Here is a 21136-nt window from a genome sequence, read left to right as displayed (position 1 = left end):
TTCATGTGTTAGAAAATGAAAATATTAACAAATTTAATAATATAAAAGAATGAACTTCTAACGTATGTGATTCTTTGAAGCCTTTTCAACCATAAACACCACCTTTAGCACAAACAAAATAAATTAAATAAATCAAATAAATAATCAATGAAACTATTAGATTATGACGAGTTTAAGATCTCCACGTAAAATTATTTTCAACAATAAAATACACAAATCTCTAATACACAAGCTTAGTATAAGAAATACATCGGTTGAACATACAAAAACTTCTTATAACAGAGAAAGACCTCAAATCCAAATCAAAAACAATAATTCTTGTCACCCTAATTTAGTACGGTTAAATGAATTATATTTTAGAAGTAATAACAAAATAGTGTAGGCTACAAATTCATATGAATTAGGGATTTGTAAGTTCAATTTCAGGTTTGACTTCAAGACAGACATACCATCAAAGACACATAAATTAATCACTTAAGAAATGCAAAAACCTAGACATCAGAACACATCACATAGAAACATATAGACGAAAGTAGATACAATCATTCATAGAGACAAAACACAGATACATGAAATTAATAGTAGAAAAAAACATATCGATGAAAAGAATAAAAGAAATACCTTAGAATGAATACAACCAACATTGATGCAAGTACCACCAAAAGCACCACGCTTCTCATTACATGTAATTTTAAGCCCTAAACGAGCAGCCTTAATCGCGACGATGTATCCGGCGAGACCTTCTCCGACGAGAACAACGTCGTTCTCATCGGATCCTGACACGAATCATCTTGTGAAAGTAGATGAAAGAGATAAGGAATACATTGTGACATCTGAAGAGACATTGTTGTTGAACAAATTAATCACCTTTCGTTTGGCTAAATGTTTAGGTAATCAGGGCGATTGACGGAGACGGGAGGGAGAAAATGATGAAGGCGATGAATCGACGGCGGGACGACAACAGAGGCGACCATGTATTCCGCACGATGGTGATGGATTTGAAGGAATGATCGACGATGATGGTGTGAGAGAAATAGGGACAGAATTGGAGAGAAAAAGTCTGAATTTTGGGGAAAAAGAAACTATCAGACGTTGTTTTGATGTTGTTTAGGATCAATTTTTATACCGATATTACCCCCTGATTATTCTTAATAAAACCTAATATACCACTTATTTTAGTTATATTTACAAAGTACGCCACTGATCATCTAAGCCAACGAATAATTGATCCAACGTTCCATCTTTAGTTCTCGGGTTCTCGGAAAACTATGAATTCTCTCTCTCTCTCTCTCTCTCTCTCTCTCTCTCTCTCTCTCTCTCTCTCTCTCTCTCTCTCTCTCTCTCTCTCTCTCTCTCTCTCTCTCTATATATATATATATATATATATATATATATATATATATATATATATATATATATATATATATATATATATATATATATATATATATATATATAAAGAATGTTCCCGTAGGAATAGTTCTTATATCTGATTGGTCAGATTTTTTTTAATCGTGCCTTTTCCCGTTGACCTTTCATCCCTTTCTTCCGATTATCTTGGGTCGGTGGCCTCTTCTTCCAATGATCGTCGGTCGGTGACGATACTATTCATAGGTTCTACGTGTTGTCTTATCTTTTACCACCGTTGTAACGTGTTATCTTGTTGGTTGTCTTCTTTCATCTGCTCCTTCCAGATACACATCGTTTCCCACCGCTTTCTCATTAATTTTATCATCCATCGATTCTCAGTTTTTCCAAAAACCCACCGACTCCCATTCTATCATCCACCGACTCTATTTTTATGCCGACGATTTTACTGTCGATTTCTACTTCCACCGCCTTCATACTTGAAACCATATATTGTTAGGCGTATCAAACCCAACAAATAAAGGGGTACAAAATGACTCCAAAACACTGTTACTTTGCACTAAAAATGTAATACAAGGTAAGCAGGGTCGATCCACAGAGACACGGGACAAGTGCTTATACCTTTTTGCGTAAGGTACAAAAATGGTCACAGAATTGGGGGGGGGGGGGAATTTATAAGCAATGATTTAAACAATAGAATAAAGTAAAAAGTAAATGATTGATTAAACGAAGTAGATTCAAGATTTGTAAGGACTCCAACTCCATGCAAGACAAATTAGCAATGTGATTCCAAGGATGAAATGATATTTGTTCAATTCTATCTAAATTGGTACTTAGAAATGCTAACAAGCTCTAGCACCTCCCATTCACCACATTGATTAACCAAAATAAGCTCTTTGATTAATCCTAACCATACCAATCTAATCTAAACACGCTCTTAGAATTAGGTTGAAAGATTGCATTAAACTTTATGTGAATGTTCCCAACAACACTCAATACTCCTCATAAGCTCGGGAGCATAAGAATGTGTGAATAGGATTTACACTAAATTCATTCAATAGAAATCAGTTTAGTGCTTGTTACCTAGTCTAATTTACAAAACAATTACGGATTTTGCAATTAGATAACTTGAATGATCTAACCCTAATTCAAATGGCCAATAAGAATCACAATTAGAATCAAACATTCGATTGAGACAAAATCAAATTCACTAGATAGAAAATTGAAAACAAACATCAAGTCATATGATTGAAATCACATCCAAATGTCAAGACATAAAGTTGGAGAATCTAGGGTTCTAGCCACTCATGACTAGAACAAGATCACAAATCTAGAAAATGAAATTAAAGTTCTTACAAAGTGAAATCAAATGTTCCCAAGTGTTAATAAACTCCAAAATCCTCAAGAAAATCGCCTTCCCTGCTCCAAAAGTCGACCCCCCTTAAAAAAATCGGTTTCCCCCTTCAAGAATGGTGAAAAACTGCTTTAAAACTCGCATTTACGTTTACACGGCCCGCGTAAATTAACAATGTCGTTTACGCGCCCGCGTAAACGCAAAAATACACTGCGCAGAAATCTACGTTTACACGGGCGTGTAAACGTAAGGCTTTCATTTACACGGCCGTGTAAATCTCTATAAAGCCAAAATCTTCATTTCTTTGATATCTTGCTCCTCGGTGCTCCACAAGTCCCGAAATTTTGTCCGCAACTCTTATTTACCTCCTCCAACAATATCCTACCTCCAAAAGTCCCTGAAATATCACAAAAATGTGTGAATGAAATTGCCTCATGAAAAATCCCGAAAAACATGCAAAATGCTTGAGTTTAAACCTAAATGCAATGCACTTTTATGGAGTAAAACTACAAAATGGATGCATGAAATGCATCTAACATATATCTATATGGGATGCCATCACCGTCTTTTTTCATTGTTAAACTTTGAGGCTCAGGAATTTCAAGACTCTAACTAGGTTAACTTTTCTTTTTCTTTCTTATTTATTTCCGTTTGCTATGTGTTTATTTTTATGCTCTATTTCGTACTTTTGAGAGTTTACAACAACATCCATGGTCACATTTTGTCTTTGCATTCGAAAATTTAACATCATTTGACGCTTTCTTCATAAAATTTGTTATATTTTTCTCAGGTTACATATTAAAGATGGGTTTGCAGTTGTGTTACGGACAAGCTCCTTAGATGTTTGATGAAATGTCTGAATGAATGTTTGATGCAAGCTTTCTACTATCACTTATCAACCTCGTATCGATCTCACTTTACTTTTCTATTTATCCGTATAACTATTTGTGTTTGTGTTGTGTGTAAGTTTTACAAAACTTTAACTGATGTCGTTTGGTCCTAATCCACAACATCCATGTTATTTTCTTGATTAAACCATGTAAAATTTATCACTTTTTTTTCTTATTTTCCTGGTACCTTATGGAGCTCTGAATTAATATGTAGGGTGCTACAACAAATATTATCGTAGGTTCTGAAGTTTGGGTTGGAGACCCATCAGTCGCTTAGATAGATGGACAAGTGTTAAAAATAAATGGAGAGGAAGCTGAGATCCAAACTACTGATAGGAAGAAAGTAAGTGGATCATGTATTATGTCAAATGTGAATCGACTATCCCTTTCAGTTTTAATTTCACTCTTTTCTGGTAAATTAATGGTTTTACTTTCAATTTACATTTTCCCTATTATACCATTGAAGGTTGTTGCGAATTTATCAAAAATATATTACAAAGATGTGGAAGCCACTACTGGTGGAGTTCATGACATGACTAAGCTTTCTTATTTGGCAACGCAAAAAGTGTTACAAATAACAACTCCAGGTTCATCACATTAAAAAGTTTTTCTATGAGTTATTAAGAATTTTTAGTTGCTAATGTGTGTTTTGTCCTGTTTTTGATATACATTAATTGATGTGTATGCATCACTGAATATATGTTTATGATTGTTAGGTTTTATTCTATTGAACTGGAAGATGCAGTGCAAAAGCGTTTGATGGTTACCCGTGAAGAAGTTATCAAAAGAAGCCTTAATCCTGAGGGGTGCATCTGTTAGTAGAGATGGTCTGGAAAAGACCTTATATTCTTGCTTATTTGACCGGTAATTTGAGCCTAAATACAAGATGGCAGTTAATAACTCAAATAGAATATATAGGATAGGAAATCGATATTTCCCAGTTAGGGAAATACAATATTTATTAAAACATTATATTTAAAACCGATATAACAATATATCTAACTTTAGTACTTGGACTGAATACCTACTGAAATAATCAGATCACCTAAAGGCATGCACTACTAGAAAACTAGGGCAACAGCTACGGCACAATCCGTAGCTATTCAGTAGGTATAAGGCGATACCTACGGATTTGCTACGGAAAATGCCCTGTAGCATAAATGCCCGTGGGAAATTTTTACCTACGGAATTGCTATGGACTAGCCACAGAATAGCTACAGATTTTTCCGTAGGTATAATACCTACGGAATAGCTACGGACAGTAATTGCTACGGAATACCTACGGATTGCCGACGGGTGTATGTTCCTATGGAATAGCTACGGAATCACATGGATACGGATTTCCTACGGATTACCCATGCAAGTATTTTCCTACGGAATAGCTACAGAACTGTTTAGCTACGGATTTCCTACGAATTAACGACAGAACTCAAGTTTGACTAAAATTGACTTTCTTCCTACGGAATACCTACGGACCTATTTAGCGACGGATTTCCGTAGCTAGTCCGTAGCTAATTTCATTTTATCAAAAAAAAAAATTAAAATTTAAAAATTTCCATTTTTTGTCAAATACCATATCAATTCAATTTGTCCAAAATACACCAAAAAATGTCCCTAATACCAACTTTGACACATTCAATTCCATTGTCTTAAATACCATACAAATTAAGCATAACAAAACAAGCAAACAATACAAGTGTTTACAAATTCAATTGTTCCAAAATACTTATCAATTGTCCTCGGGTGGATTATCGGGGGGACCACGGGGTTGATTTCCAGACATATTTATCATCCTTATAACCATCTCCATTTGTTCTTTCATTTGTTGTTGTTGTTGTTGTTGTTCCATGATAGAAACTTGAGCACGCAACCTATCAACCTAAAAAATGGTAACACAATTCAATGCTTAAACAATAATAGCAATGTATTTTAGTTTATTGTAACAATGCATTTTAGTTTATAATTATAGCAATACACTTAACTTTTAAACCATAAGAGCAACATATATTTATTTATTATCAATTTAATCAATATTATCAACAAACTACATAACCTTTAACCATAATAGCAACATACTTTTGTTTATTATCAATTTAATCAATATTCTCACCAAACTACCTAACTTTTAACCATAATAGCAACATACTTTTGTTTATTATCAATTTAATCAACATTATCAACAAACTACCTAACTTTTAACCATTATAGCAACGTACTTTTCTTTATTATCAGTTTAATCAATATTATCAACAAACTACCTAACTCTTAACCATTATAGCAAGCTACTTTTGTTTATTATCAGTTTAATCAATATTATCAACAAACTACCTAACTTTTAACCATTATAGCAACGTACTTTTGTTTATTATCAGTTTAATCAATATTATCAACAAACTACCTAACTTTTAACCATTATAGCAACGTACTTTTGTTTATTATCAGTTTAATCAATATTATCAACAAACTACATAACTTTTAACCATAATAGCAACGTACTTTTGTTTATTAACAGTTTAATTAATATTATCAACAAACTACATAAATTTTAACCATAATAGCAACATACTTTTGTTTATTATCAATTTAATCAGTATTATCAACATACCTCTTGTTGCGTGCTATCCGACTGGGTGGACTGGGTGGATTAGGAAGATGGAGTCCCTAAAACCAAAAAATGCATATTTGATGCTCCTATCCCATAGATAGCACCCTTCCTCTTTCCTTTTCTTCTAAGTTGGCTTTCCTCCCATACATCTACATCATCCTTACGTTTTGCAGGATCTTCACCAAATTTGTTGACCAACCCCTGCAGATACGCTTCCTACAAATTACAAAAAACAACAAGATTGTATATACAAAAATGAGACAATCAATATACATAAATGATAAAGATAAGTTACTTGTGCTTCTTTGGCCATCTGCGAGCAATATTCAAGATTTTCATGATTTCCCTCAAAATATTTTTTCTTCGACTCGGCAGTGCCATGCGTCTTCACGAAAACATCATACTGTGTGGGTGGTTTACCCATCAATTTTTCCTACATAAAAGTCAACGTACAATTAATGTAGTTAGTGTTATAACAAAATAAGAATAATAAAATTTATTATTGTGATACTTACTAATTTCCTACGATGCTGGTCAAATCCTATACTACCCGCAATATGTCTTGCTGTTGACCCACTAGAGTCTGCGGTGTTGCGGTTCTGCTGAGCGATTTTTTAATTCTTTTGCCACTTCTATGTGGACCAATGCTTTGAAAAGAATATATATATATATATATATATATATATATATATATATATATATATATATATATAAGTACAATAATATAATAAGAAATCAAAAACTTAACAAAAAAATAATAATGTATCATATCCGTTACATCACACAAACGTTGCCACACAGTCTCCGGTACGCGTTCGGGGCGGTAGTTATTCATCGCATCATAGTAGCTTCAAAACTTTGGGGGTAGGGGTTTCCCATTATTTCGTGCCATGTTGGCAGATTGTCTCCTGATACCTTTCATCCTATCTCTGTATCTATCATTGAGGACACACTTGAATGCATCAAATATGTTCTCCTTCTCTTGTGAATGCCACCTGTACTTGGTCTGTAAAAAATAAAAAGTAAATTTAAAAATACAAACTAAAAACAAATTAGTATAAGATACAATAACAAGTATTTAATATATTACCCCGAAACGCGAAAACATCTGTATAAGAGCCTCATTTGGAATATCACTGAACTGGGCCCACGGATGATCCAAATTCTCCCAAAAGAGACGAATACACACGCTGTGGATTTTTTGATCCCCAAACCTACAGTATTGAAAAAACTATATAAGTATAATTATAACATCAAGAAATTAAGTTTTAAATGATGAAAACACTAACTTTTCCCTATCTCGGCTGATGAGGGGCAACGACGAGGCGTGAAAATCACTCGCATTCGAGTCGTGACCTCCTGAAATACCTCTAGAGGCGGAGCCATGCGGCGTCAATGGCGTGTTCGGTGCCATCGGTGTGTGTGGGGTATGTGGTGACCGAAAGGTTGCCTCTGCATCTGCACCCTCAAAACGATAGTCCTCAAACCCATCATTACCACCTGTCCTCAAAAACATTTGTGGGGACTGAGGCCTATAATCCATCTGTAGTGGGAGTTGAGGCCTATAATCCGTATGTGGGAGTTGGGGCATATGACCCGTCTCTCGAGCCCGAAAACGGAGAATCTCGGCCAAGTTTGCTAGAGGATCAGCCATACCGGTTTGTTGACTAATAGCACCCTGACTGTTGGAGCCTGCAACTCCTGTCACTATCAGCATATCGATCAGTATGAGCGACGTCCTATGACATGGCTCTTCGGTAGAATTAGGGGATGCCTTCCCCACCCTATGCCTCGCACTACCAGAAAAAGAGTTGTTAATGTGGCCTTTATCCTTGCGTCTATTACCCGACATGATGCATTTAATAGAACAAGAATGGTCAGTTATATAATATAAGATTAATAAGTCATGACAAAAGAAATGTTTAAAAGAACAATATGTCCAAACCAAAAGCATTACAAAAACAACATTTAATTTTAAGGTTTTAAAAAAGAAGACAATGCTCTTAACATCAACAAATACAATGCTCTTATCATCAACACAAGACAATGCTCCTAACATCCGTCCTCATCGTCTTCGTCTTCAAATTCTTCTTCTGAATAATACAACTCGTTTTCATCATCTCCGACTTCAAAATCTTCCACTTCTTCATCTTCCTCCCTAATTCTCTCATTCTCGTCATCAGATATTTGCTCATACATATTTGTAGTTGAGGCTAGGCACAGTCGTTCTGCACGAGTTACAGTAAGGGGTGACTCAAATCGTTCTTCATCCTGAAAGATTTCATTTGCTTCCATTTCAGCTTCGGTAACTTCAAATACCCCTCTTGGTTTTTTCTTGATCACCGCCCACTTATCTTTAGTCTCCCTTGTCATTGAAGGGTATAAGGTATAAAACACTTGTTCGGCTTGTGATGCCAAACAAAAAGGGTCGTCAGTTTGAAGTCGAGAGTTGGGTTTGACATCAATCAACTTGTTTTTGTTGACTATTACACCGTCTTTGTTATCAAACCAAATACAATTAAAAAGTACAACAGTCGAGGGTCGGCTGCTATAATACTTAATCTCTAAGATCTCTTGCACTATGCCATAGTAGTCTGACTCTTGTTCGGCATTATACGTCTCCCCTCTCACACATACTCCAAAGTTATTCGTCACACGACCCTCACCGTATTGTTGAGTGTGAAACTTATAACCATTTACAAAATACACATTATACTAATGAGCATGTGTCGATGGTTTATTAGTTATAACTTCTAAGTGTCTAGCACGTCCATCAGGTTTCTTATACATTACCTACATTGAAAATATACACATTATGTTGGTTAATGATGCATTAATAACAATCAGTATGATTTAACTATTTCTACTTACTTTGTCCTCAAACCATTCAACAAAGTATTTATCTCTTAAATCTGAAACTGATTCGTTTGGATTTGTTTTCATGACCATTTCATCAAACTCCATGATGTAAGGGTTAACTTCTTTACAGTTAAGTAATATATAGGTGTGCGCCTTGTGAAAATCTTTATCAGTCAAAGCTTGTCGTTTTCCACTTTTTTCATATAATCTTCTTCAAGGGACAACAAAGATGCTAAGTGGAGCTTCTCCACTAGAAAAATTATGACTTTGCGGTGCAAAATTTTGTGCTTCTCGATTATGGCGTGTCTCAATCGTCGGGTCAAAATATAACGAACAATAGGTAGTGAGTTCATTCACTAGATGTTCGTTGACTATTGAACCCTCATCCCTTGCTTTCTTCCTTATTCTTCTTATAATTATGCCCAGTTTCCTATATTTACAAAGTATGGACGATGTGTTAGGAATACCGCAAGTAACTTTAAAAATGTTAGATATATAATATTAAAACATTTGATTACCTCTCGTATTGAAACATCTATCTATAATGTACCGGACCACCAACAATAGCTTCATCAGCTAAATGTATGACTAGGTGTTCCATTGAATCAAAGAAGCCCGGAGGGTATATTTTCTCCAATGATTCTTCCTAGCCTTCCTGTTGTTGTCCTTTTTCAATGTGTAATCTCCACGATTCTTCCTAGCCTTCATGTTGTTGTCCCTGATAGGGTTTAGTATAGGTCGATCACATAGCATCTCAATATCCTCTCTTGCCTTTATATTGTCTTTGGACTTTGAGGTGCCCATAGAAGCCTGAAACATATTTTCAAAAAAATTCCTATGAATATGCATCAAATCAACGTTGTGTCGGATCAACAGGTGACACCAATATGGAAGCTCCCAAAAGATGCTCTTCTTTACCCAGTTATGTGTAATACCAAAACCATGTGGCTTTATATAATTTGGACCATAGGGCGTACCGTTGTATACAGTGGGAAAATGTTCGATTTTCTCCCAAATATATTATCCGGTTGGGTACGGAACAGGCACTTCACGAACCTTCACTTTCTTTCCTTTTAAAAAATCATTTCGAAATACATGTCTTACGGGTAGATGTTTTCTATGATAGTCAAACCAACACGGTTTTTGTCCGTTGACAAGCCGGAATGATTCTGTTTGGTGCATGCAATATGGGCACACTAAATTACCATGAGTGCTCCATCCGGACAACATTGCATAAGCAGGGAAGTCACTAACTGTCCATAGAAGTACAACCTTCATTTGAAAATTGGTCATTCGATGAGCATCATAAGCTTCAATGCCATCTATGAACAACATCTTCAACTCTTCCACCAGAGGTTGTAAAAAAAACATCCAAATTCTGTCCAGGACTCTTCTTCCCAGGAATGATCAATGGAAGTTGTATGTACTGATGTTTAAAAGCCAACCAAGGGGGTAGGTTGTAAACAGTGATAAACACCGGCCACCATGAATAGGGAGTTGTGTTTGAATTATTAGGACTAAACCCATCAGTGCACAACCCGAGACGAATGTTGCGCGTCTCATTTGCAAAATCAGGATATGTTGTGTCAAAATGATTCCATGCTTTACCTTCACTGGGATGTATCATCTTTTCTGGATCTATTGAATGATCTGCATGCCAAGTTAAATGTTTGGCCGTCTTCCTTGAATAAAAGATCCTTTGATGTCTCGGTCCAATCGGCATGTAAGTTAAGACCAAATGAGGAACTTTCCTCCCTCTGTCTTTGTATCTATTTTCACCACATACTACACACTGATCCAGATCAGCAAACTGGCCCCTAAATAGCATGCAATGGTTTATACACACATGAATCCGTTCTGAAGGCAATTTTAGTGGCTTCAACATTTTCTTGGTCTCGTAGAAGCTATTAGGAAGCTTCTCGCCAGATGGTAGAATGTCTTTAACAATCAAAAGTAGTTTATCAAATGACGTGTCTGAAACATTAGATTGTGATTTCCAGTCCAATAATCTAGTGGTGGCGGCGAGTGTGGAAGTTTTTGTACACCCGTCCCATAAAGGTTCACTCACTTGTTTCAAAATTTTATAAAAATTTTGAGCTTCAAGATTTGGGTGGTGTGGTGTTTGTTTATAATAAGAAGCCTCAGGTTGATGCATGCTTTCGATGACCATCTCCTCGTATCTACGATAATCACCAAAATCGTTATTAATGTGTTCACCCGTTTCAGGATTTGAACTTTGAACCACGTGTTGAGCTGATATTGGGTTTGAACATTGACCAATCTCTAGTGTTGGATATTTTTCGCCATGTAAATACCATAGTGAATAACCATTCATGAATCCTCGGGCAATAAGATGGTTAAAAACTAATTCTCTCGGGTGGTAATAAATATTTTTGCATTTCACACACGGACATCTAATTTCAAAAACTTCCACCCCTTCCCTAATAATACGTTGGATGTTTGTTGCGTTCGTGTAAGCAAAATCCAAAAACAAATTGACATAATGTGGCCATTGCGGATTAAACAAACGACGACTATCGAGTCTCTTCGTGTACATCCATTCTCTATTAGACAACATTTTGATCTAAAACTACATTTCGATTTAAAAATGTTAGAACTCTAACATTTCAATATAATAGTGTAACATCCCATTTAATCTAATATGTATAACTAACGATACACAACATACTACACATTTCAAGTTACAAAAATCCATAAAAAAATTCATAACATACTATTAACCTAACATTTCAACAAATGATCAATATCATAGTATGCATTTTAAATTAACTAAAAATCCATATATAAACATTTAACTAACAAATTTAACAATTTAACTTAACATTTTTTATATAACATATATATATATATATATATATATATATATATATATATATATATATATATATATATATATATATATATATATATATCATATTTAACAAATCTAAAACCTCAAATTCAACCTATATTTCATATTTAACAAATCTATAACCACACATTCAACAAAGTGCAGGAGGAAGTAATTTTAACAAATCTTAAACACCAAAATCAACCTAAAACATCACATTCAACAAAAAAATCAACCTAAAACCTCACATTCAACAAAAAAAAATTCAACCTTACCAGCTCATATTCAACAAAATTAACCTAAAACAAAGTAATTTTTAAAAAGAAACAAAAAAGAAAAAAAACTAGGGTTTACCTTTGTTGGCGTCAGTGACGGGAAAATGCAGCAGGGAAGAAGCACCGGCAATGGTAGTGCCGTCGACGACGGAAAGGTGCAGGAGCAAGGAGCGCCGCCACCAGGGGGAAGAGCTCGTCGGCCACCAGAGAGCAGTTCGCGTTTTTTTTTTGTTCTTGTCTTAACAGATAGTTGCGAGAGGGGGAAGAAAGAAAAGGCAGGGAGCGTTTTTCATTTAAAAGACACCTACGGCGTAGCTACGGCCATCAAAAAAAAATGTTGCAACAGGAATCGAACTCTAGTCTCACGCGCATCTAACCAACATTCTTACCAAACGGCCGGGTATGCCACATCCTTACTAGTTTAGACTCCAATTAGTTTTATTTTGTTTCTGGAAAAATAAAGAAAAACGGGGTGGGGTAAGAATCAAACTCGCATCTCGGGCATAACTAACCAACACACTTACCATCCAGCCGGGCATGCCACATCCTTGCTGAGTTAGTCTCCTATTAGTTTTATACACTTTCTTTTTTCGATGATTATTATTATTATTATTATTATTATTATTATTATTATTATTATTTTCAATATTCAAGTCTTAAAACTGTTTTTTATGATCGTTTTGTTTTTACATATTTAAAACACAAACAATTAAAAATTATACTAATAGTCCTAATAATAATAATATTCACAAACAATTAAAAATGTGTTTAACACACAAACAAACAATTAAAAATAATATACGTTTAATGTATAAATTAAATAATGAAAAAATATGATAATTATGGGAAATATGTATATTTGTATAAGTATGTATGTGTGTATGTGTGTGCTTATGTATATGTATGTGTGTATATGTATGCGTATGTGTGTGTATATGTATGTGTAAGCATTACAACGTTAAACAATGAAACGGGTAATGGTGGTTGTGGTGGTGGTCATGGCCGGTCCAATACATGGGCGAATTGGGCATAAGCCCAGGGTAGCAAAATTTTAAGGGCAGCAAATATTCTAGCAGTTTGTAGTATATTAAATAGTTGGTCCGAAATAATTAGCCTGGCAGTTTACTTCATCTGTTTAGGACGTGAGGAAGCGGAATTCATTAGGCACCAAACAACTATTGATGGTGCGCATAGAAAAACAAAACGACGCCTAGAAAGACGTTGTTGTGATGTTGTCGATTGGAGAAATCGATGTCTCTATTAGGAATGAAAGTGGGTCCAAACCCGGACCGGATGGACCCGGACCCGGAAAACCCGGAACCGGTTAACAGGATTTTGTAGAACCAGAAACCGGACCGGTATATAGGAACCGGTTCCGGTTCGGTTCCGGGTACGGTAGCGGGTAAAGTGGGTCTAGAACCGGAAAACCCGGAAACATCAAAGTGGGTAGGTTGGAACCGGATAAAGTGGGTTTAGAACCGGAAAAACCAGAATTTTTTTGGTAACTACTTACTACTTAGTGGGTTGAAATTTGAAAATTTTCATATTGATATCCCGACTAGGGATGAGATTTAGAACCGGAAAACCGGACCGGAACCGGAATCAGACCGGAACCGGAACCGTTAGAACTGGAATATATAGAACCGGTTCCGGTTCCGGGTTTAAAAATTTGCTTTATCCGGGTTCCGGGTAATCCGGATTTGGGTCCATCGGGTCCGGGTAAAGCAGGTCTAGAAACTGGAACCGTTGTTAGGAACCGGAACCACTTTTACGGACCGGAACCGGTTTTTTGTGAAACGTTTAAAAGATGCATATCTCATTCGTTTCAATTCCGATTGACATGCGATTTTTTACAACATGTAGTTTAGAGTTTGTACATGATTTTGGACTATAAATTTGCCATTTTTAGTTTTATATTCATTGACTTATAGTCCTCCAAAGTCGAGATATCAAAGCCGAAAGTTTTTAGTCTAAAATCATGTGTTAGCATTTTCACAGAATACAAAGTACAAAAACAAATAGCTTTGAAAATTTTCAGTTTTGATATCCCGACTTCGGGGGACTGTAAATCATTGAATATTAAACCAAAAATGACAAAATTGTAGTCTAAAATCATGTACAAACTCTAAACTACAAGTTGGAAAAAAACACATGTCAATCCGACTTCAAACGAATTAGATATGCATGTTTTAAAACTTTCACAAAATACTAAAAAACTGAAAAACTAAAAACTTTCAGCTTTGTTATCTCGGCTTTGGAGGACTATAAGTCAATGAATATAAAACTAAAAATGGCAAGTTTATAGTCTAAAATCATGTACAAACTCTAAACTACATGTTGTAAAAAATCGCATGTCAATCGGAATTGAAACGAATGAGATATACATCTTTTAAACGTTTCACAAAAAACCGGTTCCGGCCCGTAAAAGTGGTTCCGGTTCCTAACAACGGTTCCGGTTTTCAGACCCGCTTTACGCGGACCCGATGGACCCAAACCCGGATTACCCGGAACCCGGATAAAGCCAATTTTTAAACCCGGAACCGGAACCGGTTCTATATATTCCGGTTCTAACGGTTCCGGTTCCGGTCCGATTCCGGTTCCGGTCCGGTTTTCCGGTTCTAAATCTCATCCCTAGTCTCTATGCCTAGAATCTGTTGCTCTGACTATCTAACAAATAAAAAGTAATCCATAACCAATTTTAAGTTCTAAAGATATCAGAACAGTCGACTACATTCCTTCCTCCTGATATCTATAATTCCTTGTTTCTAAATCCTCAAATTTATGTATTTTTCATGTTATGATTTGTGATTTTTCTATTCTGTTCCGGTGGTTAAAGACCTAAAGTCGTGGTTCTGGCTTTTAGGTTAAGATATATACAGTTCACACAGTGATTCTGATTTAAGAGAGTTTAATTTCTCTTATTTTGATTTCCTTTCTTTGTTTACGATCTAATTTCTGATTTCTGGTTACTGTGCAGTGTAATTCCTGAATTATGTTATCTGAAAGTGTTTTTGTTATTGTTTCAGAAATCGGAGTGTTTCTTGTTGACGTAGCAAAATATTTCTTGTTAGAAAATCTGCTTATTTAGGTTTGATTTTGTTTATTTAGCTTTGATTCTTGTTTGAAATCTGATTTTTTGTGGTTCCTTTCTAAAATTTTGTGTTATGCTTCTCAGTTTCTTGATTATTTTTAATATTTGGAGGCAGCAGAAAGCAGAAGGTATATGTTTATTTCATTCTTGCTATTAGATAGTAGTTTTAAAAAATAAATTCTTATTTATGATTGTCTGATGCATTTTGCAGACCACTTGACACCAGAAAGGAGAAGCTATATATTTACTTAATTCTTGCTATTAGATAGTAGTTTTGAAAAATGAATTCTTATTTCCTGATTTTATAATGTATTTTCCAGATCACTTGACAATTGACATCTTGAAAGTGGAAGACAAGAACATAAACTTTGTTGATGGTGTATCTTTCTTTCCTTACAGATTTGTTGAATGGATTAGCAATTTGAAGTATCAATAGTTATTTTTTTACAAAATATTGATTATTGTAAAATAAGTGATGTTTTTGCTTTGAAAAATGCACAAAGGCATCGTTTTAGGTTATTTTTATAGGTTTTGTTTGTATTATCATTTTTATTATTAAATTACTGCATTTTCTATTTTATAAATGCTTTATATGTATGCTTTGCCTATTGTACGGTACATATGTAAGGGCATACTAATTTTATCTCGCCCCGGGTAATAAAAACCAAAGGACCGGCCCTGGTGGTGGTGGTGGTGGTGGTGGTGGTGGTGGTGGTGGTGGTGGTGGTGGTGGTGGTGGTGGTGGTGATGATGATGGTGATGATGATGATGATGATGATGATGACGGTGACGGTGACGGTGACGGTGACGGTGACGGTGATGGTGATAATGATGATGATGATGATGATGATCATCATCATCATCATCATAATCATCATCATGATGTAGGTATACGTGTTTGTGAGATATATGTGAACGTATTGATAAGCATTATAGTGTTAAACCACTAAACGAGCAATGGATCCAGTATGTGCACACGGCCTTATGAATGATATTAATAGCTATAACTTCGTGAAAATATAGATAATCATGTATAGTAGAGGTGTGAAAAAAACGGAGCGAAAAAAACGACGTTTGGTGCCTGAAAAATCGAAAATAAGAAAAATCAGTAGCTAATCTGTTGGTAATTAGCTACGGAATTCTAACGGAAAGCATATTCTGTAGCTAATCCGTAGGTAATTACCTACGGAATATGCTTTCCGTTAAAATTCCGTAGCTAATCCGTAGCTAATTACCTACGGATTAGCTACAAATTTTTTTTATTTTTGATTTTTCGGGCACCAAACGTCGTTTTTTTCGCTCCGTTTTTTTCACACCTCTACTATACATGATTATCTATATTTTCACCAGTTTATAACTATTAATATCATTCATAAAGTCGTGTGCACATACGGGATCCATTGCTCGTTTAATGGTTTAACACTATAATGCTTATGAATACGTTCACATACATCTCACAAACACGTATATATACACATATACACGTACACATATACCAAAACTCATTCATGTATATAAATATACATATACAAACATAATCCATCACAAGTTGGTGAAAAGTATAGGCATTACAATGTTAAACTGTGAAACTACTACTAGAAACTTGAGTTTTGGCGACGGATATAGCGACGGATAAATTCTGTAGCAAAGTTTAAGGCTTATAGCTAGGGATTTACGACAGATGTGCGATGTTTTAGACATTTACTTTATTTATTCCACAAATTTCATATGAGCGAGGGTTTATCGAGGGATCAACTATGGATTTCGCAAGTGTTTATTGGCATACCTCAATCCCTCGCTAATCGGTAGAAAATGAAGGCATTTCAGCGAGGGTTCAGCGACAGATAGAGAAATTGTCGATTTTTGCCATCTGGTATGCGTTTAGCGAGAGAACGCCGACATAAATTATTTTTTGGGTACGTGCGTTTTTGTTTTTCAATCGCCGATCTCTCGCTGAAATTGGCGCAACCCAATTCCAGTTTCACAAAATTGCTGTAAGTTTCCTTCCCTCCCAAATCCGATTTATCACTTTGGAGTTAGTTCGTTATTACATGTTAACCTAATATCACCATCTCCTTTCAAACAGATGACAACACAACTCATCGTTGATGCTTCTGATTCCGGCAACCTCCATAAAATCTAAAAGTAGTTTTCATTAACCTCCGATTCAAGTAAATCTCTTGATTTTCTTTTATTTAGTCGTATATTAGGTTAGGTTTAGTTAAGTTGCACAATATAGTGTGTTAGGGTTTAATTTCCCCCTTTTCTTGTTTCAATCGTCATCCTTCTTATACCTCAACATCATATGTACATTCACGTTGAATCGATTGCATCATGTAATTAAAACCTCTATTTGTGATTCCTGAATCGATTGCATCTTGTAATTAAAACTTGTTTCATGTTTTAAAGTAATTCTTCGTGCTTGTTTTGTTTCAATCATTAATTCCATTTTAGAATTAGTCAAAGGCTACTAACATACTATACTCAACTGCCTATATTTCTAATGGTTGTGGAGTTTTGATTTTTTAAGTTCCGATTTTCATGTTCATTTGATTTCTTCAAGTTGTTACAGGTGTACCACATGTTGCCCAAAGCTCATGCAACAATTGAAATTATCAGCGACTCCCACCATAAACATCAAATAGGTTTTCTTCTTCTCTTACTCTTCTTCTTTCTGTCTGTGTTCTTGATTTTCCCTTACAAGTGGCGAGTGCTTGGATTTGATCAATCTAGGGTTCACATTTTGATAATTTATAACTGAATCGTTGAACTGAGGTCAATTAAGCCATTTTTAGTGTTTTTTGTTTGGTTACAGGTTTGGAAAGACATCTCGGATTTTCGAGGCAGTATGAGAACTATCTTCACACCACCCCTGCTATTCTTTTAACCCTAAACGCCACTCCTACAGATTCACCACCACCAGCTCTTCTCCCTCATCTTTCCTTATTGCATAAAATTGTTTTTCCTATGAATTAACTGTAAGGCTGCTGCAATATGTGGTAGTTCTAGATTTTTTTTTTATTTGTTATGGAAAATCCTGTAGCCACCTGACTACTACTGAAGACTGAATCTTATTACACATACTTATAGACAGGAGAAAACAACTTTCCTGCTCTTAAACACACCTGTGCCAATTTTTCATCAAAATATTTTGTCTTCAATGAAACTTAAAGTTCAACTTTTCCCTGTTGATGAAACTACACGTAGAGCCTTGGAAATGGTAAGAAACAATAATAAATTTTGTACTTTATCTTTATCTGTATAATAATAATAATAATATTTTTTTGTTAGGACAATCACAACTCGCATCTGGAGCTGACTTTAAGTACACATAAAGAAAATATCATCGGTTTTGGAACATATGACATGTAAATGGGCTAGCTCTACTGTAGCAGCATCTGGAGAATTAAAACTTGTGCCTTATGATGCTCAAACATCAAATCTTTCCAATTCTCAGAAATGGAATCAGGATTCTGTCTTAATTGGGAGTCCTCCGATTTTCCGTTTAAGGTTTCTCTCTCTTTAATTTTTTATTTCTTTTTAACAACAATTTTTACAGCATTCTAAGAAAAATCATTGATCATGGTTTTTGTGTTTTTTAAGGTATGGTTGGTTTGGTAAGGGTGAAGAACGTAACAACACTAACAATGGTATTGGTATTGGTGGAAGTGTGGGAATTGGATTGTCTACATTGGAATGGGTTAATAGTCTTACTAACATAAGCGTATGTGATCTGCTCTCTGAGGTATCTCATAATGCAGTGGGTCCCACTCCATGTCATCAGCAGATTTCATACAGCTGTGATTCTTTTGATGCTGCAATTGCTGCCCACATTAACAAAAATCATCATGCCAAAAATAATGGATTCCATTCCACCACCATTCAGTCTTCAATTTATGATGCATAGGAAACATGTGATGCCTTTTCCTTCCCTAAGAATACTGAGAAACTACTCTCTCAACTAAAACTTATCATTTTCTTTTCACCAATCACCATTTCTTTTTATATAATATACTTTTATCTTTTTGTTTGTTGATAGAAATCACGTGAACCAGAGGAGCCGAAAGAATGTGAGTTTGATGAAAATCATATTCCTGCCCCAAAGGATCTCACCTCACTTACTGATGTGTATTGGGTATGTATTGTATTGTATTGTCTTTAGTTTTTTTTAGTCAGAAATAATGGATTTTAATTTATTGTTTAATTGCAGCCGGAGTCTTTACGACATAATGATTAGATGAGACATATGGTATAAGAAAAGAAGTAAATTATGCCACCAATTTCAAGGCGCACCACCTTTTTTCTTATTCTTCCTATAAACCTTCCATATGCTTTGTTGGGTGTCGGTCTATTTGAAACTTCTTGCTTTTTTCTTAAAATACAAAGATATAAATGCCTTCCTCCTCCTCTTCATCATCAGAAATAGCCATATAAAGCTTGTTTGGTCCTACTAACTAATGCTTTTTTTTCTTGATTCACGTTGCAGGATCACCATAAGCTCATACACACATGGCCTATGCACAAAAGAGAAACCTGGCTAAAGAAAAACAGCATAAGGATGATGTGTAAAGCATATTATTTTGGTTTGTTTAACTGAACAGGAGATAATCTGAATCTGGGATAGTCAAAAAAATTAAAGAAGGCAACCTGCATTTACCTCTGTAGTTATTTAGAAGAGTTCCTGATAGCCTGTTACCTTGTTTTTTTTCCTGTAATGGTAGAGTGCTGACAAACCATTTAAACTCTTTTTTACAGGTGAAGCACAATTTTCAGTGATACATGATTCTAAGTGAATCCAAGGTGTATCTTGAGGTCCTTTCTCAAAAGCATTCTATCACAAACTCAATCATGATCATGTTTTTGACTATTTCAACAATTGGTTGCTTGCAAGGTATGTATTTTTCACATGTGAAACAAATTGAAAGAGACACTAAGACGATTAACCGTTATGCTCCCTTTTATTTGTGTTTGATTAACAACGGATAATCTTTTCTTCACAATTGTACATAATCATGGAAACTTGTTTATTATCTGTGATCATTCTTGTCCTTAAATGAAACTTGCAAACAATTGATACACTAGAAGTTTGCCCTCAGATCCACCTCAACTGTTATGGAATGAAAGATTAGTGTTTAATTATGCATATTTTTACTAGAAAACCTTGGTTTATGATTTGTTATTATATATAGATATTTGTATAATTTTTAAGGTAATTTACAATTTTGGTCCTTATGATTTTTAATGTAATTATCAGTGGCTTGTTTACAACTATCTTGGAGAGGGGTGATGAAATGACTTTTCTTTGATCCAAAGTCTACTGCCAAAGTTTATGTAAGTTATTTGTCATTTATTTGATATAAAAGAGAACTTTATTTTTTTTGTAAAAGATTGTTGGGTCGGACTCTATTTACATGAATATAAACTTTAGATAATATGTGAAATTGTGCTGATAAAGAAGGGTAGTTCTATAATTTTCTTCCTAATTAAAAATATTGTAGATGCTCTGTAATAGTCAACACAAATGTTCAAAGAATCAAATGCTAGGAGAAAAGACAATTTCCAAAGACCAGTATGCAAACACGGTATTTTCTTTCACCAACATATATTACCATTTACTTTTAGGTCGGAATGGGAATTGAATTCCATTCCGGTCCAACACTTGGTTTCAAATGCTTCCAACAAAGTCTCCTTCCATTGCAGGAATAAGTAAGTGGCACTTGGTTTGCCTAATTCAATGAGATTGAACAGGAATCGGAATCCAATTCCATTCCAATCCTTCTTTCGGATGCAAGATATGAAACAATAGAAAAGATATATTCGGAAATGCAAAATATGAGAGGAAA

The 21136-nt window shown here is 35.0% G+C and overlaps 1 protein-coding gene and 1 long non-coding RNA gene across 2 annotated transcripts; one reads left to right on the top strand and one right to left on the bottom strand.

The window, feature by feature from the left end:
* Positions 1-10388: 10388 nt before the first annotated feature.
* Positions 10389-11654, bottom strand: LOC145122396 (uncharacterized). The gene has a single exon (XM_079058002.1). It carries the CDS (start codon positions 11652-11654, stop codon positions 10389-10391), a length of 1266 nt encoding a protein of 421 aa, XP_078914128.1.
* Positions 11655-19511: 7857 nt separating this feature from the next.
* On the top strand, positions 19512-21136 carry LOC145107157 (uncharacterized). Its single transcript, XR_013707746.1, has 4 exons — positions 19512-20184; positions 20548-20624; positions 20792-20875; positions 20994-21136. It is a non-coding gene; the product is annotated as an uncharacterized LOC145107157 (long non-coding RNA).

This window comes from Lactuca virosa, chromosome 1 (assembly GCF_052849685.1).
Source record: "Lactuca virosa cultivar CGN04683 chromosome 1, Lactuca_virosa_CGN04683_v6, whole genome shotgun sequence".
NCBI classification, from domain to species: domain Eukaryota; kingdom Viridiplantae; phylum Streptophyta; class Magnoliopsida; order Asterales; family Asteraceae; genus Lactuca; species Lactuca virosa.
Note: the sequence above shows the minus strand (reverse complement) of the source record. Positions and strands in the feature narration are given on the sequence as shown.